The 26,079-nt window shown below is 41.1% G+C and overlaps 1 protein-coding gene across 1 annotated transcript in view; it reads right to left on the bottom strand.

Annotated features, from left to right (window-relative positions):
• Positions 1–26,079, bottom strand: part of CNTNAP2 (contactin associated protein 2) — a 1,871,069-nt gene that overhangs the window by 202,405 nt on the left and 1,642,585 nt on the right. The window contains exon 17 of the mRNA XM_070616681.1: positions 14,460–14,678. Coding sequence (XP_070472782.1) covers positions 14,460–14,678 — 219 coding nt within the window. The remainder of the gene's footprint in view (positions 1–14,459; positions 14,679–26,079) is intronic.

Genomic DNA, 26,079 nt, shown 5'->3' with positions numbered 1-26,079 from the left:
TTGTTCTGTGTTACCACTATCTCTTTTAGGTCTTGACTGTCGACTTGAACCCATACAAAAGCCCTGTGGTGTCAGTACAGGTATGTAAAAGAAAAACCCAGTTATCTGGTTAAGCCGAGGATGTTAGAATGGCCATGATTCTTCAGTCACTGAAGGAGTTAAAAGATGTTGGATCACATTATTCAGTGCAGAGCTGTGTGATTGACAAGTATCGATCAGGGATGCCTCTGTCAGCTAGATATTGCAGGGCATATATGAAAAGCTCAGAGAGCTGGCATTTGGAGAATTGCTTTTTCAGACAATGCTCATGAGTGCTCATTCATAACTTCATTCAATAGGATGGATTCTTTTTTTTTTTAGTTCATTATCACTGCATGGATTTTCTTATGTCCTGAGAGTAAAAGAGATGCAGATTATGTGAATCCAAACTATTCAAACTAGGAGAAAACTTCAAAATAGAGACTGAGGGAATACTGGGTTTCTGAGAGCAGAGAGCACTCATATGTATCTAAATGTGAATTGCTCTGTCATGGGAATGGAGCTAAGAGGTCTGAATTCATTCTGGAGGCTATGGGAGCATGGCAAGCATGATAGAATATTAGCTGTTTCAAAAGCTAATATTAATTGAATACTAGCTGTACCAGGCATTGTTCCAAAATTTTCGTGTTTTAACTCTCAGAGATAGATATTATTATTATCCCCATTTTACAGGTAAGGAAACTGAGACCAAGAGGATTCATTTTCCCAATGTTACACAGCTAGTGAGTGGCCGGAATTCACTCCCAGGCTTTGTGGCTTTTAAGCCTGCACTCTTGCTATGTTGTAGCTGCCATCTTGATTTTCAGGCTTGCATAACATGAGACTCTTCTCCTAAATCTAACATTGCTGTGCTTAGGTAGGCAACATGCTGACAGAATGATCAATATCTGAGAGTAGTCATTGAACATTTGGCAGAATATTGTCCCTGAAGCCACAAGGATGGCTGAAGCTGAAAGCGAGATGCAACATTCACAGTTCAGAGCCAGGAACACGGATACCCACACTGATCTCTAGGTCAACAGAGGAAACTCTTCTTTGCTGCCATCATTGAAGTCATACCTGTTTTTGGTGCAAAAACTTAATGCTGACACTTTAAAATCAAAGCAGCTATGAGCCGGGGCCCCTGGATGGTGGGTGGTTGATCATCTCCCTCTACTTGGTCTCACAGCGCTATCTCAGAGAGCTGTTGCCCTGCAGCAAGTCTTACAGGTCCAAGTCCCTCACAAAAAGTGAGGGCTGAGGGAGAACACAGTGATACACCACCAGATCCTAGCCAGATGCAAATTTTAAATTATGAATAGTTACTTTAGTAAACTTCAATAGAAACCCAAATTTCACACACATCAGCTTAGAACTCTATCTAAATACTTCTTTTACAAATATCTGTATGTTATTGTCCATATTATGTGTCCTGCTTGTGAGTTTTGTTCATCTTTGGAGAAAAATAAGCATCTTCTTTTTGCTGATCTTAACATATCCTATGTTTTTTTTCTCTCTCTCATACACACACACACACACACACACACACACAAACACACGCACACACATACCCCCCTCTCCCCACCCGCCCAGGAACCTGACCCAGGTTGGTCTACCTCTTTCGCTCTCTCTGTCTTTACTATTTTTTAAACACCCGTAATCAGTTTCTTCTCAATCAGAGTCACGAATCCTGAGTGCTGTTATCTACCCGTGACCTTGTTCCCTCACTTCGGCCTCCAGACTTCAAAGGAGACTTTGCAGATGTTAGTCCCAGGTCAAGGCTGGATTTATGGATCTGGGAGGGATCAGCATAGCCCTGATAACCAACCTTCCAGGATGTATGAGCTTTCCAAGGCAAGAAGGTGGAGGAGAAAGAAGAGAAGCTTAGGGATGGAGAGATAGGGAAAGAGAGGAGCTAGCAGAGAGGCCGAGAACAGAATAGTGGGGTGTTTTGAGGTCAAGACTGCACGGAGGGCGTGGTTATGAATGCTAAATAACACCAGGAGGTCAAGGAAAGTAAGAAAACAGTAAAAGCCTATTTGATTTGGTTATTTCTGAAACAGACTTTTCAATGTAGTAATTACATACTTGCTGGTAAGGGAATGAGTAGTGAAAGAATAGATTTATCAGGTAAAGATACACTACTGGTTTAAGAATCAGTTACAACAGAATATGCTGTCTTTGTGTGAGTGGGAGGCAGGAATTTTGCAGTTGTGTGTGTGGACGTGAAAGATACCTGGGGGTGGGAACAGGAAGAGATTGAGACAGAAGGGAGCTAGAGGTTCCACATCCTGAGGCAAGGAGCTCAGTTCAGGGCCTGAGAACTTGCTCCTCCCCTTAGGCAGACAATAATGGAGAATGCATTTGGTAATCTCAAGGGAATGACCATGAGTTCACGAAGAAAAGTGACGAGCCCTCTGAGGAGAGCAAATGCTATGAAGGAGGGACAACAAACGGTACTACCTGTACCAGGAGAGGCAGAATCACAAGACAGCCGAAAAACAGAAAACTAACATAACAGACATCTTAATTATTGTGCTGACATGATGTAGCAGCAAAATTAGCATAATGATAACTTTGTGATATTGGAAACATGGGGTGATGACAAACTATTATGAAGAATTGGTTGGAGATATTGAGAATGAAAAACTATAATTATTGAAATAAAGATTTCCATGGAGGGGTTGAACAGAATAGATAGAACACAAGAATATTTTAGTGGGTTGGAATATGGGGTCAATAAACTCTCCCAAAGCCTTCAGGAAAGGATAAGGAGATCAAAAGAATGAAAGAAAAAGTTAAGAACTATGGAGGGTAGAAGCAGAAGCATCAACATTTGCATAATAATAACCTCATAAGAAAAGAGTAACACAGAGACGGAACTATTTGAAGAAACAATGACTCAGAATTTTCTAGAATAAACAATACTACGTTTCAGATCGAAGGGGTCATAAAGTGCTAAACAGAATAGATAAGAAAAAAACACCCCACCTACACCTATAGTTGTGGTTCTTAAATGAGGCCCATGACCCAGGCGTTCACATACGGGAGTCAGGAGGCTGGAGGACACCGATGGGAAAAACCTGACATGCTCATTTTCACTAATCTCTTAAAAAAAATCGAGCACTGCTTCAATTAGGAATGTAGGAAAAAGCACAGTGGTATTAGTGGTATCTGTATCACTGTTGCTAACAGAAAATCATAGATATATTCATGTTACATTACAGTTGTAGATTTCCCGAAGTTTCATTTATGACCATGGTGATTTTGCAGTTATGGTAGTTATGAGACCCGAGTCTAGGTCTCGTTATTTAAAGCACTAGTAACGGAGTGCATATATTACTACTGTATCACAAATTTGTTGTTTTGATAAATATATTTGGTTTCTTTTGTAATTATGCATATTTTATTTTATTCATATAAACACTATCCTGAGAAGAGAGACATAGACTTTACCAGGACTGGCCCCCAAAAGGTTAAGAACTCTGCACTATAGTAAAGTTAAGAAACATTAAAGGAAAAGAAGGAGAGGTTCAGGAATAAGAATGTAACATGTCTAACTTCTCAATAGCAGCACTGCCTATAAAAGATGATACCTTCAGAGTGTTGATTGAAATATGGGAACCAGTAAAGATACTGGCAAGCATGTGAGGTCTCAGAAGGATTTGCCTATGGAGTCTTCTTAGAAAAACTGTTCTTACTCTACTGTTTTTTACTCAAAAAGGGAAATGAATCCGAAAGGAGGTAATATATGGGAAATAAGAGTAAGTAAAAAGAAAGACTTAGTAAATACTAATATTTTCTAATAAGCAATTAAAGATAAGTATATTCATAAATTCTGCAATGAAAACTGTAGATGATCTCAACACGGCAGGTCGTGAGGTGGAAGGAGGTCGGCGTGTTCTCGGTCTCTTGTCTTACTGAGAAGGAGAACAGAGGTACTGATATGTTTTTGTGGACGATAAGGAAGAAAAGCAGACGTATGAGTCTTAATACGTTAGGGGAAGCTGCCAGAGGATTGAAAGTAGAATGTACAACCTTCAAACCAGTGGAATAACATTCAGTTTAATCAATGGAAAGTAGATTGGGGTAAGTGGGCAAACAAAACATAATAAATCGAAAACGCACGGTCAATAGCAGAAATATACACTAATGTAGCAGTAGTTACAGTAAATGAATAAAAAGACAGATTCTCAAGTTAGATTTTTGAAAGATTCAGCATTACTATATCTAAGAGACACACTTAAATAAGAGGCTCCAAACACCTGTGCAAAAACAGTAGGCGAGTGCTAATGACAGCAAGAAGGATTGCATAGCAGTTTTAAGAGTAGAAATAAAACTGTGAGATGAGAAACCTCATAGGAAATAAAGATGGAAATTACATACTGGAATAAGGAACAATAAATCAAAAAGACCATGAATACATCTAACTAACAAAATAGTCTCGAATTAAACAAAGCTACCAATGATAGAAGTAGATAATTCAACCATGAAGGTTTGAGATTTACATTCAGAAACTGATCGAGCAAGCAGTATTTAGTGAAATTAAGTACACACATACCCTATGACTCAGTAATTCTCATGTGCACACACACACACACACACACACACACACGAGAAACCCTCATCTAGGTAACAGGGGGACACACATAAACATTCACTGAAGGGTTATTTGTGGTAGCAAAGAGTTGGGGGAAACCCAGCTATTTATCATTAGGGGACAGAATAAAGTGTGGATATACACATAATGGATCACTAGATACACGGTATACACAGAGCTACACAAATAGATCTTAAAAACATAAGGCTGAGTTAAAGGGAAAGAAACAGAATGAAATTTGTAGTACAATATCATTTATAAAAATTGTGACACATGAAAGGCAATACTATGAATTTTCCAGAACATACATATATTTTGCACAAATATTTAGAGAGTGGCACTAGAAGGCGATACATAAAATAAAATCAAGTGGGTGCCAGTGTTGAAGAGAGAGTGGAATTGGGAATGGTGAACAAAGAAGAAAAATAATCAAATAAAATTAAAACAAATGAGGACCACTGTTAGGATGGACACAGAACCATGAAATGAATAGCGAGACCCACACCATCCTGTACACTAGGGACCTTGGAAACGAGGCTGATGAAAGAAGAGAGGACAGAGTGAAGCTTTGGTGGGAAACAGTTGTGTTTATTTGAGCTAAGACAAATGAGTATCTTTTCTCTCTTTCTTAGGGTATCACAGGAGGGACTGGTGGGCTGTGGGTACCCATCCCTTCCTCAATATTTGTGTTACTGATACTAATATTTTTATTACAATCTTTTTCTGTGTGACAGTTGCCATTATTATCATGAAGTCTAGTTCAGTCCTTACTGAAAGAATAAAAAAATCTATTGAGAAATTATTTGATAAATCTGTTGAAAAAAATTGTTTCCATATTGATTGGAAAATTGGTGCCTTTACATTAAAATATCTTCCTGGGATCAGACCATTATAATCGTCATAAGCAAGCTGGAGTGGAAGACCACAGAGTCCCGGAAGTATTTGCTCTTGCGGCACATGAGCTACTTTACCCAGAAGGTGAAGAATAGGGTTGGCTCCTGTCTTAGGTTCAAATATCTCTCTAAAAGTTCTGTAACTTCTGTCTTAGAAGAGGAGCTTGGACCTATGGGAATAGGTAGTTAACAGACTATCTTTGAGTTGAAGGCTCAAAAGAGGTTAAAAGTACACTGTCAATTTGATTATGTTGGGAACATATGAAAAAAAGGTAAAAATTTTGCCTATCATAACTTAATATGTTAAAATTCTAACTGTAAAATAGACAGCTGGAATTGTAAAAGTTAATTAGTTTTGACTGCTAAAGGGGAAAGGGGAGGAAAAACGTATGGAGACTATTAGCAGGGAAGGGCCATCACTCATCTGTGGTGGGGGTGGGAGTAGTTCTATAGAGAAGAGAGAGGCTGACTCATGAGTGGCCTCCTGGCAGAGCTTGGTGAAATGTGGTGGAGTTGAGAAAAGAATTCTGGGGCCAGTAATCCTTGTGGTGAACAGCTGTGAGGCAGCAGCTTCTGTGTTTTATTTGCATTTTTGCTTTGTAGGTAGTTTATTGATTTCATCTAGCAATTTTTTCTACTAGATTTTGTCTAGCAAATCATTTTATTTTATTACTTTACCGATGGCAGTGTTTCTAATCATGACATCACTCCCTATCTCTGTCTGGGAGAGAACTAGAGGACCAGTCGTAAGAGTTGGGGCAGAAACTCTGCGTTAGGGTTCCAGCTAGCATCTCAGCTACTGCCAAACAGGCAGGACCTCAATTTGAGCGAGGGAGACTGAAAACTACATTTAGAGCCTAGACTGATCTGAGATACTGTCTTTCATAATATTCTGAATTTCTCTGTGACTGTCTTTTTTTTTAGGTTTCTGTCATGCTTGATTTCAGTCTGTGGTACCTGGAGAAAAAGATATTTCCAAAGATGGTAATAAGACTATTAACTCAGAGAAGTAACAAAAAAGTGCATGAATATTAACTCAGAGAAACAACAAAAAACATGCAATTCACTTATTCCTTCGTTCAATTGTTCACTCAGCAAATATTCATTGGGCAACGAATGTAGTGTTATTGTAGATCTCTGTTGTCATGGAGCTTACCTTCTAGGGGAAGGACACAAAAATAAATGAACAGATCACAAGTTCTAAGGACAATGTAAAATTGTGAATGACTGGCTATGCTAGATTGAGTGGTCAGAGAAGGTCTCTCTGAGGAGGTAACTGAAGCCGAGCTATGAATGACAAGAAGGAGTCGGCCTTGTCAATGTCTAGGGAGGTACTTCAGGCCAGTGCAAATGCTCTAAAGCAGGAATAAGCTTGGTGTGTTCGGGGACCACACCAAGACTATGGAGACTAGTTGAAATAGTTCAAGCAAGAAACTACTGTGGCTTTGACTAGGGTGGGATCTGTGGCAATAGAGAGCGGTGGATGCAGCTGGGGCAGTCTGGAGGCAGAGTTTCTATTGATGGGCACTGATGAGGGAAAGAGAGGAATCAAGGGTAACTCCAAATTTTGGACTCAAGCCAAAATGTGTGGATGGTGATGTCATTTACTGAGCGGGGAAGGCTGGTGGAAGAACAGGTTGGGGGTAGGCATCAACAGTTCTTTTCTGCCATGTTTACACTGAGATGCCCAGTGGACATCCAAGTTGAGATGCCAAGTAGACAGTTGGATAGGTGGATGCAGAGTTCCTGAGAGAAGTGAAACCTGGAGATTTCAATTTCAGAGTCACTGGCACATGAACAGTATTGGAAGCCATTGGACTGGATAAGATCAACCAGAAAAATGTACAGTTGGAGAAGAAAGGAGGGCTCCGTGACCTTCAACACTTAGTGGTCAAGGAGAGGAAAACATTTCCAGGAGAGACTGAAGTCATGGCCAGTGAGGTCAGAAGTAATGTGGGTGAGTACACTGTGTAGGGGACTGGAATTGGCCACCCCAAGATATGTCTCTCTGGCATGAGGATTATTTTGGGATGGTTACTTTTAAAAACTGCAGACATGAGAGAAATCCGGAAAAGTAGAATTTGCTTACCCTTTAAGAGACATTTACATTGTAAAGGAAGTCTCCATCTGTAAAGGTGTCTCCCTCTCTGTATGGGGAAGAAGGGGGGATGACCTTATCTCTAGAAACTCTTACCAATACCAAAGGCAAGGACTTAAATCTGCATAACAACCTTACTCTTGTTTACTGTGCCTTTCTGGTAATCTCCCATAACTGACTCCCCCCATTGACAACATCCTCCTTTGTCTTTACCTGAGGGAGGTATTTAAGGTGAGAGCTTCCGCCATTTTGGCAAGTGGCTCAGTTTGCCTGAGCCTCTCTCATGAATCATGTTATAAAGCTTTGTTTAATTTTCTCCTGTTATTCTGTCTCGTGAATTTAATTCATTGTCCAACTAGAAGGACCCAGACTGGGCAGAGGAAATGTCTTCCTCCCCTATAGCTGCGTGGAATCCCAGAGAAGAAAGACGGGAAGAATGTCTTCTAGACATAGCTTTTGAGAGGTCAATGTTGATGTCGTAAAGGGTTTTCTAAAAGAGCTAAAAAGAAAAAAGAGCTTATTTGAGTCTCATTACCCTCCAAGAGAGCTTCTGCATAAGATTCTCTTGTTAATCGAAACCTTTGTGTCTGCGTCTGACAGTGATCCTCTGCCTGCCTTGATCTTCGCCACTGTGACTTTGTAATCCACAGAATACCTGCCAGGGCTGACAGGCCTGGCTTGACCTCCTCGTCTCCTACTATAGATGCCGTGACAGAGAGCAGTGGTTCATAATGGGGGCACTACTGCCATTTGGGGTGTGTGCAAGCCTTTGTTGGGATGGATTCTCCTGCGCACTGTGGGAAGCTTTGTCTGCAGCCTGTTGCTGAAGGTAGCACCCCAGTGCCACCACACTTTTCCAAATAGCCTGTGGGCCACAGTACCACCTCAGATGAGAGACCCTGGGATAGACTGACAAAGACGGCCTTAAGGGTCCCTTCAGCTTGACTAAACTTTAGACTCTAGTCTTCCCAATTCTTAGAGCATTTACTTTAGAAAACTTGTAATTGTAAATTCTTTCTCTGCCCGGTTTGAGACGTAAATCTTTTTAAAAGTCTTTTGCCAGTTTTACAACCCAGGGATGTTTTTCTCCAGGACCTGGGAACCATCTCTTTGAAATGTAAATATCAAGGGAGCCATTGCCTCTCTCTCAGTTTCTGTGGGAGGGTGGGAGCCTCACCTCCCAGGGTGGGCACCTTGCTCCAAGTTGTAAAACTACCTCCTGTCAGGAAGATAAGAGGAAGTTTACTCTTCCTTTGGGTAAAGCCAACTAGCAAACACAGATGGCCTATGATCCCTTCTACCCTAGCTCTTAAAAACTCTTTTATTGTGTATTTTACCACAATTAAAACCAAAAAACAACAAATGAGCAACAACCCTACCACCACTTGTTTCGACAGAGTTGAGCTCAGACTGAGTTGTGCCCCCTCTGCTGACTGCTCTATCCTTGAATGAAGTCTTCTGTGCCCATTTAACTTTGTCTTGTGCAATTTTTGCTTTGACAGGATGAATGGTTACGAGCCGTGTCGGGGATCAGAATTTGCCACTCCAAAATGTGTCTCTTTGGCTTGATTGTTTTTAAGAACAAAAGATTCTGAAAGAAACTTTGACCTTCTCCCTAACTGCCTAAAAGAATTTAAGATAGAAGTCCTGTTCCCAGGACAGGCCATCACCATAGGTAATTCTGGGTATCGTAGACTGTGAGGATCCTGGCTAAGCCCACTCTTATGTACAAACATTTGCTTTTCCATTTCCATGTGAATTGCTTTCCTCCCCTTTGGAGCCCCAAATCACTATCCCCAACATCCTCCTTTGTCTTTAGCTGAATATGGTATTTAAGGTGACAGCTTCAGCCATTCTGGTGAGTTACCCAGTTCTCCTGGGTTTCTCCCACGTAGACGTGTTATAAAGCTTTGTTTGATTTTCTCCTGTCATTCTGTCTCATGTCAATTTAATTTGTAGACCAGCCAGAAGGACCCAGAGGGTAGAGGAATTCTCTTCCTCTCCTCCAGCTGAGTCTCTGGAATCAGACTGTCTGGGATCCAATCCCAGCTCTGTCTCTTACTGGCTGCATGACCTTGGGCTGTTAACTAGCTTTAGCTTTTGTTTCTTCACTGTGAAAATAAAAAAGGGATTAGTCCTGGTATTTCCTTTAGAAGCTTCTTGTGTGGATCAAGTGAGGTAAATAAAGGATGTGAAGCACTTGGCCTTGAAGTCTCACCCAGGACATCTTAGCCAGGATTTACGTTGTTGCTACTGAGTCAGGTTTGCAGGAAATGGGAACAAGCCACAAGTTTTAATTCCTGCAATTTGGATTAAATATTTTTTAACCTACATTTTTGGATACTAGAAATAACCATTGTATTCATACACAGATTTGGGGGCACTTAATGACTGGAATTCTATTTTTCTCCTTTGCATACAAATGTTGATTTTTCTCTTCACTCTCTCAATGACATTGCATTTCAGACGGCAATGGAATTATCCATTCATGATTTGGGAATACAGAGGCTATGAGGAGCAGCTGATCAATCAAGCTCTGTTATTGAGTTTGGGGAGGATGGGGGCGTTTTGTGGGGCTGCTAGCCAAGCTTAGGGGAGAGAATGGTCCTAGTACCCTCGTCCGCATTCACTGCTAAGTCCATTTGATAAACCTCAACTCCTCCATAAACTCAGTTGCCACTCAGGTGAAGACGTTTCCTGACAGACAAACTGTCAGAGGAAGCGGAAGCTGCAGGCTTCCCTGCTCCCCGTAGTCTCTGAGTCCTCCTGAAGAAGGCTCTCCCCTCACTGAGTTTCCAGTCAGGCCTCCCATCCAGCGAGAAAGATCCTGAAGGAATGAGAATGGCTTTTCAGCTCCTTTTGGGTGACATCTTGCACAAAAGGGATGGCCTTCTTTTAACCTCCAGAGACATTTTGGAAGAGGTCAGAGCCACGTGAGTTGAGCCTGGACATTTGTCATTAGTTAAAATGACCTAACTTTCTCTCTCAAGGGGCCGCTTAGGAGGCTGATTTCTTCCCAAAGCTTTCTGAAGCAGCTTCCAGCTTTCCTGAACTCTGACCTCCTCTTTAAATCACCGCCAAGGACAGTGACACGCTCTGGCCTATGTTTAGCCTGCTGCAAAGTAACCTCTATCCCAGCCACCTGCCCTGATTGGCCCGCTCAGCTCTGCTCTGTGGCCCACACTCACCACCTCTCTGACCATGCCCTGGGCTGGCTGCCCGGCTTCCAGGCCAAGGGCCCAGCAGATACCCTCCCTCACAGCCCCGCCACTGCTTTCTCAGCTGCCAGGACTCCAAACTTCCTGGCATGTCTGTGCCAAGAGGGCTTTGGCTCAATCCAGCCTGGCATTGTTCATGCTTAGATAATGACCTTGCGCATGCTTGCTGTTCTCCACCCCTAAGAAAAATCTGGCCCGTGACTGCCAAGGAGGATGCAGGCCTGAGCACCTGGGCTGGCTGGGGCTACAGATCGCCATGTGGTTTAAGTCCCTCTGCTGGGCCATCCCGGGTGCTCATCATATGCTAGTGGCTCATGTTGGATCAGAAACATGAGAAAGTTTCCCGTGCTTTTTAGACAAATAGCAGCAACTGCTTTTCTTCCTGTGTCACTTTTCATTTTTAAATTTATTTGGTACTTTTGTACCAAACCAGAATTGTAGCTGGATTCTCATTACTTCCAAAAGACCTGCGTTACCCCTCTCTTGATGCAGCTTCTAATTATATTCTAGATGTAGAGTAACGAGAACTGTAGCCTCTCTGTTTTTTCAGTTACTTTGAAAAAGGAGACATGAGCCTGGCCTTGCTAACACAGGCAGTGGGTGGAGGTCAGCCTTCCTTAAAGTCCATCCCGCGTGCAAAGCCAAGAACGACTTCCAGTCTGTTTTAGCTTTAAGTTGAGTCAGAGCCCTTCCTTCTCTAGAACGCTGATGGAGCTCATAGGCAAGTCTGCCACATGTCTCAGCTGTGACAACGCTGCCAGTGTGAGGTTTTCTGATGACACTCACTTGCTTTCTTGGCTGATGGTGAGAACACTCCTGGGCGCTTGCCTGCAGCTCGGTGGCCACTGTGGCAGGTGAGCAGAGTCACTGCAGGATGATTTTGGATGTCGAGGGGCATTTATGCATGTGGACTTTCCTTCAGGGCTTGTGGGTTGAAGTGATCCCACTTCAGGTCAGTATTTTGGGGAAGAAGAAACGAGCCATCTGGCAGTGAGCTCTGTAGCAGGGAGTGAATATTACATGGAGGAAGATGAAAGTCAAGGGGGTAAAATGTAGAGGAAAAGATAGAGAAATACTCCTTTTTAATGAGTTTTGACTCTACGCCAGGTACTCTACGGAGCGCTTGGCATGGACTGTGTCTCGTTTCATCCTGAGATGTAAGGACTGTCTCCCTACTTAACACAGAAATATTAAGCAACTTGACAGCGGTCTCCAGCTGGTAAGTGAGAGAGGTGAGGTGGGATTCAAAGCTCATGTTTTTAACCACACGACACTGTGGGAAGGACAACCTTTTTTAGCCATCTCTAAAGCAAAATCCAAAATAGTTAAAGTTGGAAGAAATTTTGGGGACCAACTACCCCAACTCCTCTATTAGACAGATGAGAAAAGAGACTCGAAGAGGGAAAGTGCAGTGCTTGGTCAGGATAATTTCTTATTAGAGCTGAGCTGAGCACAACTCTCCAGTTGCCTGAATCCCTATAGAATAGTCTTGGGATAATGGGCTCCAGGATTTCATAGCTGTTGAACTTGTTTTTCTCTGGAAAAAAGCCCCCCTCCCCGCTTCCCCTGGGGTAGACTCTGTTGCAGAGCAATATTTTTCATATTGGCTCAAATAGCTTGTGCCTGGGAGATGCGCATCACGCCCACTTTTAAGATAAGAGGAAATTAGAACTGGGACATGAGACTCTTTTTCATCAAGTGCAAAGAAGCTGCTGACTCATTGTGTCAGCCCACTGTTCTGAAACTTCTCTTTCCGAGGTCACCAATGGTTTCATAATTATTAAACTCAAAGAATGTTTCCCTTGCCTTATTTTACATACGACACGATATTATTCCTCAATAATAAGCAGAGTTTCGTGAAACTCTCTCCTCCTCCTGCCCCTCTGCTAGATTTTCCTTGTTTGTTCTTCCATTCACCTTCATTCTTCTTCCTGAGATGCTATTTTTCTGCCTGTCCCTTAAATTTAACTGTTCTGTTGAATTCTGACCTCAGCTCTCTGCTCCTCCCTTTTTATAAGCTGTTCCTGGTCATCTTGTTTAAATGAATCAGAAGTCTTCCCAAGACCATAATAAATGCTCCTCTTATCCTTTTTCACTTTACAACTTTACCTGGCTCCAAAGTTCTTGGAGACATCTATAGTCAGTGAATAGAAATGGAGAAAAGTAAAGCTGGACCTCTACATCCAGGGGCAAGTTCAGAAAAATGAGACATGGGGCCACTTAGGGTCATCTATTTTGATGAAAACCAAGTAGAATCTAACTTACATGCTTGGGATGAAGAGGCTTTAGGAAGAAACCTGTCCTGGGTAACCTGGGCAAGATATATTGATAAAGTGAAATTTGCTCACGACATTCAGCAGAAGTCAGTGGACTTGATATTTAACTAATAAAAACCAATGGTAAAATAATGTGTGATTTTGAGAACTGTAACTCAAGGGGAGGATTTGGAAGGGGCTGAGTTCTAGTTGGGGTTGGGGAGCCAGTGTTTTATTTCCAAATCTGTGACTCCTTCATGGCCCCTGACTGACATGGCCTCTTAACAGGTCAGTCTCACTTCTAAAGCTAATTAACTGATGCTATTGTTTTGTATTTTGCCCACATTGAACCAAAGGAGTGGATACCTAATTTTACCTTTCTTTTTGTAAATTTCTAATATTCTTAAAGCATCCCACCATAATTATGAAAGACACTGTGGAGACTCTGGCTCTTGTTAAAATTAGCTGACCCTGGGTGAGGCTCTACCGTAGCATGGCAGGTGTTATGACCGTGAACAGCAACTGGGTCACATCTGGTTTTGCTTGGTCTGAGACTGCTGCAGGTGACTGACTTGATTAATTAACCCCAAGAAACTCAGAGAAGGGGGGGGTCTAAAGTGGTACACAGCCACAATGTCCTTAAAACTTTCTTTCCTTTCATTTAACAGAGGAAAAATGGCTACTTTCCTAAACTATTAGAATTCTGGACATGGAAACAGGTATTGATTCGAAGTAATGTTAGGTTCAGCTGGAATATGTCAAAGCAAAGACTAGACTGTGAGGATGGATCCACTTGCACAGGATGCTTAACTTTACTCTGTTTAAATTTCTTCTCAGTGTCGATCTCTTTCCCATGTAGAAAGATACTACATAAGAAGAAGTCTAAATCTTTCTCTGTTTAGAACCTTGAGGATGAGCAGAGAAAAGAATGGATTTCTACTTATTTCAAGCAAACCTGAACTTATGGAGCCCATCTTCTCTTCCTTATTCCTTCCTCCCTCCTTTCCTCCCTCCCTCCAACTCTTCCTTCCTTTCACACAATTACAAGTGCCCTAAATCAAGAACGTTATAATAGTTCCAAATCCATAAACCTAATATTCCATAGATCAGAGGCCTCAGAGATGTCTCTGGCTACCTCTGATTTTGTAGATGAGGACTGTGAACGCCAGAGACTGGAGAGTGGAACCAGATTTGGGTCTCTTCCTTGTTCCATTTTGTCTTGGAGAAGACTACAAGAGGTGCAGATATTAACCTTTGGAAAGATCTCTATCAAAACCCTCCACAGGCTGCTTTATTTATTTTTTTATTTTTATTTTTTTCCATTGTGAAGGTTATTAAAATAACAGAGGTAAGTCATGACTGCCTTCCATTACTCACCAACAAACAGCTGGCTGTAGAGTTCCAGGCGGGTGTGACCTTCTGTTGGGGCTTTGCGGATCTGCTGTGGCAGCCGGTCCACCTGTAGGCTGGCCTGCTTGACATTCCTTTCTGCGGTGACCCGGTGCCACTGGTCGTCATTGAGAGGGGAGGGTGACCTCACCACAATCTCCACTGGCCCATTTCCGACATCAAATGAAAAGGACACTTCTGTGGCAGCTGGAGGAGCAGAAAGCATGAAAAGCACATGAGTATTTTCCTCCCAGATACCAAAGAGCAGTAAATTCTAGAAATAAAACACAGCAGGGAGAGAAAAATAATCTAAGCCTGTCACTCGCTACAAAGGTGTAGGGCAAAATCATTTGAGGAAGGACAAAACATCAATCCATTATCAACCATTAACAAGCAAGGGGAGGAAAATAAACTTGTATTGGGGGCCAATCATACATTCACTTTCTACTTAATCTTTAGAAGCCCGTGGAGAAGTCACTATCATTGACTCCAGATAAGGAAAATGAGACTTGGAAAAGTTAAGCACATGTTGATGTCTTAGATTTAGTGAGTAGTGGAGTCAGGATCTGAACTCAGGCTTGTCAGATTTCAGAGCCTGGGATCTTTTGCTTCTACACACAACGTAACTTGTCAATTACTCCTAGGGTAGTGAATTTTACCTGGAGAGCTTTGTGAAAAACCCATGTCCAGCTCTATCCCCAGAGACACTAGCTCAGTTGGTCTGGGTCAGGCATTGGTATTCTTAAAAACTCCCTGAAAAATGTTTATGCATAACTAGAGTCAAGAGCTCTTGCTTTGGGGGAATTTACAAAACTTTATTTCATTAATCTAATCACCGTGGCTCCTACCGTCAGTTAGGGAGCAATGAATTGTTGAGGCAATGAAGGTGACCTGCATCTTTTTCAGATAACTCATGACTGTTTAAAAGGTCGCTCAAGATTCCTGCAGCTCAAGATTCACCCCTTTCTGGAATCATTTATTGCGCACCTTGGTTATACCCCATCTGGGATGCCGGATCCTTCTCATAACCTACCCTCCAGCACTGACCACAAATCATTCTTTTTTCCTGGATCTGTTCCAAATCAACCCCCTTCTGTAACAAATCACCTTGCATCAATGGAAAACTCGAACAGGTGGTTGCTTTGGTAGCTTCAGGTGTAAGCACTTTTCTTACTTCACATCTTAGGTTTTAAGTTCCTCGGTGACCACCCGGTGCTTTACAAACACATATTTTAAATGTATATTTTTCTTGCAATTGGTAGGAGAGGCACTTTAACGCTGAAGCAGCACACACGTCCCCACTCCCTCAGGCTCAGTGAATTCCTTTCCACATTAAAGAGGTGGCACACCAGTGGATTTCCTAACTTTGCTTACAAAGAGATTCAGCCCCTCTATCTATCAATAAGCCTTCTGCCTAATCTCTAAGCAGCTAAATTTAAATATCTGTCATTTTTCTCCCTGGGCTAATGGAAAATTCAGCTTCTTTGGATTGGTACCATTTTGCGATGATGTCGCAAGCAATCAAACTTCTAATTTTAAAACAGCAGTGGGCCAGATTCTCTCAGGTCCTAGACCGTTTCCTGCCTCTGAGTCAGGCCCCTCTGAAAGCTGCATTAACTTTATTGAGCTACAGGGATATTAGACGCAAGCTCAATTTAATCAACCTAATTGTACCAAGGAGTTTTGATCTTTTATGTCATTAGAAAGAGAACTTTAATTTTAACACCTGTGGTGATTCCATAAGCGCTCCAGTAAAATATCTCCTCTGAGTTAGGAGCACCTGCCTCCAGGGCTCATTGTGACTCGATGGAGGCCGGTGACCTTCATCAAGGTTTCTGTGGAAGTACGATCAGAATGACTCAGACTGATCTTTCCCTGTATTTCTGGCATAGTCAATGGGGAAGAAAATAGCCTCCACTTTACGATTGGATCTACACTGTTCTTGTAGAGCTATGTTTTAGCAGATGCATTTTTCAATGTAAGTTGTCAGAATAGCATGAGAACAAGGGTTCCTGAGCTAAGTAGGAAAGATTGTTTCGTTTTAAAGGTGTCAACAGCCATCAGGGAAATACAATTTAGGGATAAATTGAGGTTAACCCTAAGGTTTGACTCAGAGGGTAAATGCTGCTCTAATTTCCTCTACTCCTCTCTTCTTGCTCTGATGAATTCTTGTCCAGGTCTTTAAATTGTCACCATTTGGAAAACCCTGAGTATCGGCAATTAACTAGGAAATATCCACACTTTTTTCTGTGCTTGTCACACCAGATCCCCCATTTCTTCCTCTAGAGCATGGTCTTCTTAATATCAACATTTCACTCTAGAGAAGGAAAGAAAGTCTCCAGGATGCTCCTGTAGCTGAGTCCTCTCACCCTGATTGGTGCAGTAAGAGGGACTCAAGGTCAAGAGCCTCCAAGAGAAGAATCTTCCTTAAAGAGCCTCTATTCAGGCTCTGTTGAAAAAAAGACTCACAATTTTAGCACACCCCACTTCCCTTCTATTGCTTCCTGAGGAAGGAGGCTGCAGTGTCTAGTGTGAGAGTGAAGGAAAGGGTTCCTTTTTCTCAGTCATTCAATGTCAGCTTCCCCGACATTGCTAAGGGATGCCTTGGAGAAAGTTCAGTTTGTGGCTGATTGCTCTTGGTCTTCTGGGTGACAGGCGCTGACATTTTAAAAGAGATAATTACAGAGAGAGTCAGCGAGCAAATAAAAGGGAGGCAGCATAAAAGAAACTAGAGCCAATGACACTGTTCTTACTTAATGTGTGTCTCCAGTTGGAGACTGAAGCGTTGCCCTGTTTCCGCCTATGGAAAAGGAATTTCTTACATACTGAAACTATTCTTATTTCCAGCAATAAGTGCTTGAGAATTGGATGTATCTAGCAAGGCTCATTGGAACGAACACGGTAGCAAACACCACTGGTTGCTTTTCTGTTAGTGTCAAGAACTGGGAAGCACCTGGGATTTTACCCAACTTGCAAACTAACAAGTTAGCCTGCTGCAGTTTCATAGACGCTAGCAGAAGACAGGAGACTCCTGGGTCAGAGACAAAGGACTCTATTATTCACAGCTCAGCAGGCAGCATGAGCTTCATATCCACATTGGTTTCTCTTGTCCCCCGAGTCCCCTGGGGGCCATGTGGAGCAGCCCAGATGGATGCTGCCTATGTAGTGAGTTTGTGTCGCAGCCAAGGAACCCTAAATTTAGGAAACTCTAGTCTTTTAAAGGTGCTGCTAGCAGACCTGCCCAACTTTTGCCCTGGGGAGACATTAGGTTTATTATCTTGGCCAGGAAACAAATCTACCCTGTGTTCTGGAGGAAGACACTATCAATATCTTCCAAAGCTGTTTGCTATACATACAACCTTAAAAAGATATGAACAAAGTTGTCAATGCCTCTTGCTCAGAAGATAAGCAGAAATGGGAGAGACTGTTTTCCCACAACAATTAGCCACTCTCTCCCTGCCCTTCCTTTTCCTTGTGAGCTGACCCAATTTTGCCTAAGAATCTATGTGCTTCCATATGATCGTAAGCTTCAGGCAAGAACGGTCCTACCTCAGGCTCAGAGGGTGAATCTGGATTTGTCTAAGTCAAACATGACAAATCCGTGCTTTTTGGGAGTAACCCACTTAAGATGAGACCTATCATTTCCTCCTGGCCAATAAAACACAAGGGGGAGTCTCTAGGGGCCCTTTGGGACAAATTTATTAGCTCAGAAGAGAAGAGACAGTCAGTCCCTTTTCTGTTCCTTGATCTTGGGTGGAGGTTGTGGTTCCTAATGTTGCTGGAGCCATCTTGCAAACATCAGACACACTGAGGAGAACAGGGAGGGCAATGGGATGAACCTGGGTCTTTGGTGACACTGTTCAGCCCCTAAATTATTACCAGAGACGCCTCAAGACTTCTTAAGTGAGACATCCATTATTATTTAAGCCAATTTTATTGTGGCAGAAAGCATCTTAACTGATGTAGGGAATGGTTTGGGAATCAGCATATCCGAGTTCTAGTCTTGACTTCGCCTTTTCACCTTTTTGGGTCTCAGTTTACTGGTGTCTGAAATGAGGATTACATCTATAGTTTTACAAGAGTTTCTCTGTCCAAAAATGTGTTTGAGAACTCTGAACTAGATCTCTAAGGTCCCTTCAAATGCCAACATTCTATCATCAATATCCAAGAGATTCTAAGAGAAATAATAAATTGAACTACAGCTAGTCTTAATGGTAATTTTAGATATTGAATCATTACAGGGAGAAAAGAGAGATATTGAAAGAGAAATGTATAAGGTGGCACATTGGCATCAGAAATGAGTATATGGCAGAAATTACCTTTGAATAAATCTGGATCACGACTTTGAGTGACAAAACAATGAATGGGTCAAAACCATGGACAGCTCTTAGTATCCTCCCTCCTGCTACTTCAAGTGTGATTCCAGCAGGTGGCACTATTCACTCTGATTCTAACTCATCACAAGTTTTCTCAAATCACTCAGGGCTTAACGTATTGAATGAGAAATTTAACAACTGACCAGAATAGTAGACTTTTTGGCTCTGAGTTCTCCCAGCAGGTGAAGTAATATTTAGACATTTGACTCAAAGTGTCAGTTGGAAACAGCAGAAAAAATTTGGTCATTCAATATAGAATAGGTAAAGAGAAGAGACAAGGAAAGGTACACATAGTGAGCATGCTGAGAGGACCAGCTAACACCGTTACAATTTTGATAATGATTTGTTTCTTCCATTCTAAAATGAAGTTCAAGGATTCATAGCTTCCAAAGGGCCATTCTGTGTAAAATCTCATTTGATCCATACAACAACACTGGTAATAGGCAGAGCAGATATTTTAGCCCCACTCTACAGTGGAAAATGTTACAAATATATATTTTTTCTTTTCTATGAAGGAAGTGTCCATCAGGAGACAAAAGGATGCATGCACCATGAGAGACTTGTAGGAAGAGGCAGGTAGGCTGAGAATGAGGTCACTGTGGGAATCAGAGAGATGAGGAAAAGGAGGAAGAGGGAAAGTGGATACCTGTTTGTATCTCAGGCCAAGTGCTCCACCTGTACACCGGATGCCATCTACCCCTTTTTATTTGCTCCAGGACATCACTCCAGCAATTCTCCCCTCTCTTCTACAGCATCAATAATTTGTCTTCTACTGGATCATTCCATGTGAACATGTTGCCATGCATCTATTCTTAACAACCACCATCACTACAAAAACCTTCTCTTGACCTTCTAATTTCTTTGCTTCCATTTGTTGCCGAATTCCTTGAAAGAGCTGCCAGTACTCTCTGTATCTCTGTCTGCTCCTCTTAGCCTGTCTTTAACCCCATCATCAAAGCCTGTCTCCTTCACTACATTGTGAAGCTGTTCCCGCCTCAGCGCCTCAGCACTTACTGTTCCCTTTCCTCAAACAACTCTATGGCCGCTCCTGTACCTCTCTGCTCACAGGTATTAGGAATTCCTTTCCTAAACATTCTATGTTGAGTAGCAAAGCCCTCTCTTAGCTGCCTTTTCTCCTCTATCCTGATTTTTTTTCTCTGCGTGGCATATATCACCATTTGGCACAATATATATGTGCTCCTGGCCTCACTAAAGCAGAAGCATTTTCTGTTTTGTTCATTTTTGTTAGATCCTCAGCATCTAGAACAAGGCCTGACACAGAGTAAGCGCTCAACAATTTATGAATGAAAGAATGAATAGGAACATTCCTGCCAAAGTGGCCAAACAATTATAATGTAGGTACTCTGAAAAAAGAAATCCACTCATTTTCCTCAGGCAGACCATAATTCAGCACACTGGCACATACAAGGAATGTCATTTCGTAATCCACAAGTGTCTTCCCTAAGGGCATAATGTAACTTAATGTATATTTTCTCAGTCTAGGAACATGATACATTAGTTATGTCTGTTTGAAACAAACTGTGCTAAATGTTGCTCCCAAATACATAATTCTTGAGGAACAAAGACTTGTTCAAGATAAACTCAGCATTGGAGATAGAAGCAGAATTTTTTCCTATTTCTGCATCTCATGCTACTTTCACTCTACTATTAGGAAAAAAGACCTACCTTGGATCACAATTAGATTTCTCAAATCTTGGCCTACATAAGAAACCGCTAAAGGAACATGCTTAAAATGCACATTCCAAAACTCCTCTAACAGAGATTCTGATCAGTAAGTTGGGGTCGGATGCTGGAGTCTATACTTTGTTAATGTCCAGTGACTCTCATGCAAGTTGTGCTGGAATTCTACTTTGAGAAACACTAGGATTACCAAGTTTCATTCTAGTAGTAAGGTCCTAGGAACTTTTATTTCCTTGCCATCAAAAGAAAGATTTTCAAACTGTGTAGAAAAGAGTTTAACCCTGCCAAAAGAGAGGTTGAGACTTCACGCTTGCCTTTGGGAAGGTAATATCCGAACCCTTGGGATGTTATGTCTGATAGGAGTGTTTGTTTGCCTCAGAGCCTTGGGTTATGCCGAATGAGCCTAACAATGTGATTTATGGTGGGGGCTGGCCACACCAGTTAGTGTTTAGGATGGGAGCAGGCCACACTAGGTTGACCAACAATGTGATGTAGGGTGGGGGTTTGGGTCACACACTTCAGCCTCTGGAGGGGCAGGAAACTGAGGTCAGCCACTTGGGCAGTCAATCAGTCCTATGTGTTGGAGCCTCAGTAAAGACTCTGAACACTGAAGCTCAAGGAGCCACCCTGGTTGGCAGCACCGCAACCATACTGTCACAGTCAATTCTGGGAAAGTACTGTGTCCATGACTCCACAGAGAGAGCACACCTGGGAGCTGAGCATCTGGTACTTTTCCTCATCTCTGCCTTCTGTGCTCCTTCTCTTGTCTGATTCTGAGCTGTATTCTTTCCCTGTAAGAACCGTAATCATGAGTATAGCAGCCTTTGGTGAGTTCTGTGAATCCTTCTAGAGAATTATCAAAACTGAGGATGATTTTGGGGACCCCCTGAACTTGCAGTGGGTGTCATAAGTATTCACCATGTCGTGTGGCTGTGGTCCCTCTAAGTTTTCAGTTGGTCCTAACTTTCTGCAAAAACAAAAAGATTCACTTCAGTTTAGAAGTATGTGATTGAATCTAACAATGTTGAGATTGAAAGACTTCAGAGAATGGAGTCCGACCTCCAGGCCTACCTTCACCACTGAGAGAAAGAAATCGAGTCGGTGAGATGCTAACACCCAGTTATAACCAAGTATAGAGCTTCTGTTTTTCTAATGATACTGTACTGCTTTTTATATTATGCAGGAAAAAACCTTATTTTTCTTTTATTATACTCTTAGTTTGTGAATATAGAAATCTTTTCAAGCCAAATATGCATATTCACACCCGAAAACTTGGTGTTAAACACATCTGAAAATGAACACTGGCAAGGAAAATATATTTGAAGTCTTTTGGAAATTCTTCAAGGAAATGCCTGGAGCTTAAGAATCAATGTTATGAACTCATTTTAAAACCTTTGGTATCTTGATAACCTCTTGAGTATGAAAAATATTTCTCTTTATGTATTTTGGCCTTTCAGCTTTTTATTATGGTTAAAAAATAACTTCACAAACAAAGGCATCCACAGAGAAAAGGAAGCAAAAGGGAGTTACCATTGGTCATGCAAAAACAGAGAGCTGCCTTTAAAATGCAAAGCCTTTCTAATTTTAGTTTTCTCCAGGCATTTAACCACCTTCTGAGAATGACTTCTTGAATATTAATGGACCTGTATGATTTAAAAAGGAAAAAGACAAAAATCTTTACCAAATGACATGTGGCTTAAAACAGTACTTGTCCTCAGCAAGGCACATACGGTCAGGTGTTAAATGCCCTCATGTTTGGAACCAACGGAGACTTGTGTGCTGGGCAGAGAGTGCCCAGTTTGGAAGAAGAGATGAAAGTTCCAGATGGAGACTGTGGGGAAAAGTATTTGTGATAAAAGGAAATGTAGAAGCTTCTACAGAGAAGCTGTGAAACTGGATGCCTGAGGATTCTCTAGAGATGGAGCGGAGAGCGGATAGAGGAGGGGATGAACGTCAAAGACCACAGGCAGGTTGTGCGGCAAAATGAGAAACACGAATCGAAGGAAATGTGCTTTGGTGGAAGACCAGGGGTAATTTATGGGCTTGGTTTTAGGTGGTGTCAGAGAGAGCAGGCTCATTGAGATACAGTGATTCGGAGAGTTCAAGGAGAGTGGACTGCAGGATTGAGGTTCAAAGAGGTAACATGACCAGATACTGAAATAGCTTGAAGTGGAAAAAAGCCGATAAGTGTTAACTTGGACCAAGCTGAAACTTTTAAGGAGACAATATACCTGTCAATTAATTAATTATAACTTTTTTTCCCTTCTTCTTCTTCTCCCCAAAGCCCCCCAGTACATAGTTGCATGTTCTAGTTGTGAGTGCCTCTGGTTGTTAATTATAACTTCTAAATGAATGAGCTATGGATGGCTATGCTTATGCGGACACTGAAAAGGAGGAAAATCCAAAGACAAGATCCAAAGAGGAAAGAATAAGGCTTTGAAAGGAGGGTGCCGGCTGGAAGGCTGTGAATAAGTCGATCAGAAGGAAAACAGACAAGAAGATGTCTGTTTCCCGGTTGCTATGGACTGAGTTTCAGCCCACCTTATATGGCATATCATAGGCACGGCTTTTTTTTCCTCTTTGTTTTGTAGCAAATTATTTTCTAGCTAGCATATCCTTTCAATGCCAGCTTAGTGCGACTTCAGACAAAACCTCTCTAATGAAAAAACAGTGCTAAATGAAGATTCTATATTCTACATGCTATGGACACAGAATATAAAGAGATTTATTCTGTTTTCCATTACAATACCAGATGCACTTCAACTACAGTGCATTTGCAGTACCTGGCAAATAGTGGCGAAAAAGTGAAACTATGCCTCAGGGTCAATGGAGAGTTTAAACGGGAATGTAGAGAGATATGAGAGACTAGGAGAATCGCTTTCTTTCTACACAACAAGCTTTCTTAAAGGTAGAAGACTTCTGTAAAAGTTTTTCCTTGGAATCTTTGCAAGAAATGCATACCTGACCTGATTATCTTAATAGTTTTTCTATAGCTATGATTACTTAAATTTGATTCGTATCTTCTGTTTAGTGATGAATATTAGAAATGAGGAATCTTAGGGTTGAATATTAAAAATACAGGATCTTAGAATTTCAGGGTTGAAAGGATCTTAGGAAAACGCTCAGTTAAAGTTGTAAAATAGTTAATAGACCCCTGAGGTCAGATATTCCCACCTCTGAAAAATGACAGGAAATCACTTCACAGTGTCCCTTATGGTTGTGCCAACCAGTTTCTTCTTGAACAAAGCATTTCTCTGGAAATGGATAACATTAAATTATAACAATGATTCATCATAAAGTACTTTTCCTTTCCCCTTTATTCAGATTGTAATAGATGAAAAGACAACTTTCCTGATTATATTGCATAAGTAAATATTTGCCTCCCTAAAGATTGTACACATAAAACACGTGAGAACATTTTTTAGGGCCAGGTTGTACTACGTTCAATCAACCATGCTTACTTTTTTCATGACTTGATGAACTAATGAAACATGCTTTCTGTCTAGAATAGCTCCTTTGAGAGAACAGTTGTGGGTAGGTTTGAGTTACTTGCCAGCTTCTGCCTCAGGCTGGTTGACATACCTTCAACAAGGTGAACGAATGGACCAATTTGGGGATAGGATCATGCATCAGGAGGATGGTCTTGCTGGCACATCCTTGTGTGGCCTTCTTGAATGAGGTCTTTCATTTTCATCATTTGAGCCTGTCCTGCTGCTTGAAGCTGCGGTAAGTGAGCAAGCCTTAAACAGCAATAGCATACTGCATACTTCAAGTATGCAAGTTGCTACTGTGTGGTATGATGATCTGAGAACTAGTAACAGGAAGCCAGCAGAACAGAATGGGTGAAATCTATCTTTAAAACTTTAAGCCCAAATAGGAGATAGTTGATTAAATGGAACACTTGGCAATTGAGACACTGTGTTTCCCAGTCTTTTGTAACCCAAGCTCCCATTTGTTGACATAATAATCTAATTATCATCTCCAGATGCTGATCTGCCCAAATGTAGGAGGCTGATGGGGAATGAAACAAACCCCTGAAAATCTCAGATAAACATCCTACCAACCAGTAACAATTTTTTGTGCTTTATATTCTGTAGGTTGTATAACAAAAACAATAGCTTTTTTTGTTTTGTTTTGTAAATATAAAATTACGATTTTCCAAACTACACATTTACTATTGGAGATTCTGATTAGTCTTTCCCTTCAGTTTTAAAAAAAAAATCACTGTTGTGGAATTTTTAAAAAATTGACATGGAAATGTGTTTCTAAAATATCGCTACACAAAACAAGTAGATTATAAAGAGTATGTACCATACGATCTCATTTTTGTAAAAAGTTATATATAAGTGCATAGAAAAATGTTTGGAAATGTGCACAGTAAAAGAGTAGTATTGAATATATTAGAATATGAGATTATAGCTGATTTTTTTGGTTTATTCTTTTTGCTTCTCTGGATTTTTAAATCATTCAACAATAAACAAATAATATTTGTATAATTTTTAAAAGTTACAACCTGATACTTTTCACTTTTGCGAAAGTCGGTGACATTGTAAGCAACTCTATTCTATAATTTTAAGATGTGTTTAATCAGAGAGATTACTTAATCAAAATGCAAAGAATGGGATTTCATTAAAATACAGAAAATTAGACGGAATTTAAAACTAGATTGAAACATTCCTTCTTACTTCTTTCCTATTTTTAAGATACCTGAGAAGATTAAAAAAAAAGAAAGAAAATAGTTAAACTTTACCATAAAACAATTTTGAATAAGACATGAATTTTTTTCATATTAGAAATGGCTAAAAATAAGGGCATGCTATTTTTCAAAGTAAAATCCTCACAGGTCTGAAGTGCCACCATGTTCATATGTTCAAACTAATGTATACAGGAATCGGAATGCAAGATGAGCATAATTCAGTGTTATAATTACACTTGACAGATATACACTGTTTCTATTATTCATTGGCTCTAGTTGCACTCATCCAGAAAGACTGCAGAATACTAACTATCTACCACTCTTCTTGAGAAGTCATTTGGCATTCTCATCAGTTCTCATCAGAGGAATCAAATTCAGAGATGCAGAAAACCGAATTTGATCATTTTAACACTATCCACAAAGGCAAATAAAATGAGTCATTTCCTAAGAGGCTTTAGGTCCAGCCAGCTTTCTTTTGTCAAACTCTTAACACAGATGTGTGAGTGGGTCATTACTTTAAAGAAAAATGTCTTTTAACTGGTCCCTGGGCTTTAGCTATGTTCTTTCAAGCTCCTCAAATTCTCCATGATCTTCTTTCTTTACTTGCATTTCTCTATGCTGTTTACTTTCTGGAAAAATGCCTTTATCTGATTTATTTGCCTGTCATCTTTCAGTGCAAATCAAATGCTGAACCTTCTGGAAACCTACCTCAGTGTCTTTAGGCACGGCGAAAGCTTACTCCTTTTGGTTGCCCGAGTATGTGTGGCAGAGACTGCTAACTTTTCATGAAAAGTTTATTTTCTCCTTTCTATAGTTACCCGCGAAAAGCTGCCAT

This window comes from Equus przewalskii, chromosome 4, assembly GCF_037783145.1.
Source record: "Equus przewalskii isolate Varuska chromosome 4, EquPr2, whole genome shotgun sequence".
NCBI lineage: Eukaryota > Metazoa > Chordata > Mammalia > Perissodactyla > Equidae > Equus > Equus przewalskii.
The sequence above is the reverse complement of the archived record's forward strand: the minus strand, read 5'-3'. Positions and strand labels throughout refer to the sequence as shown.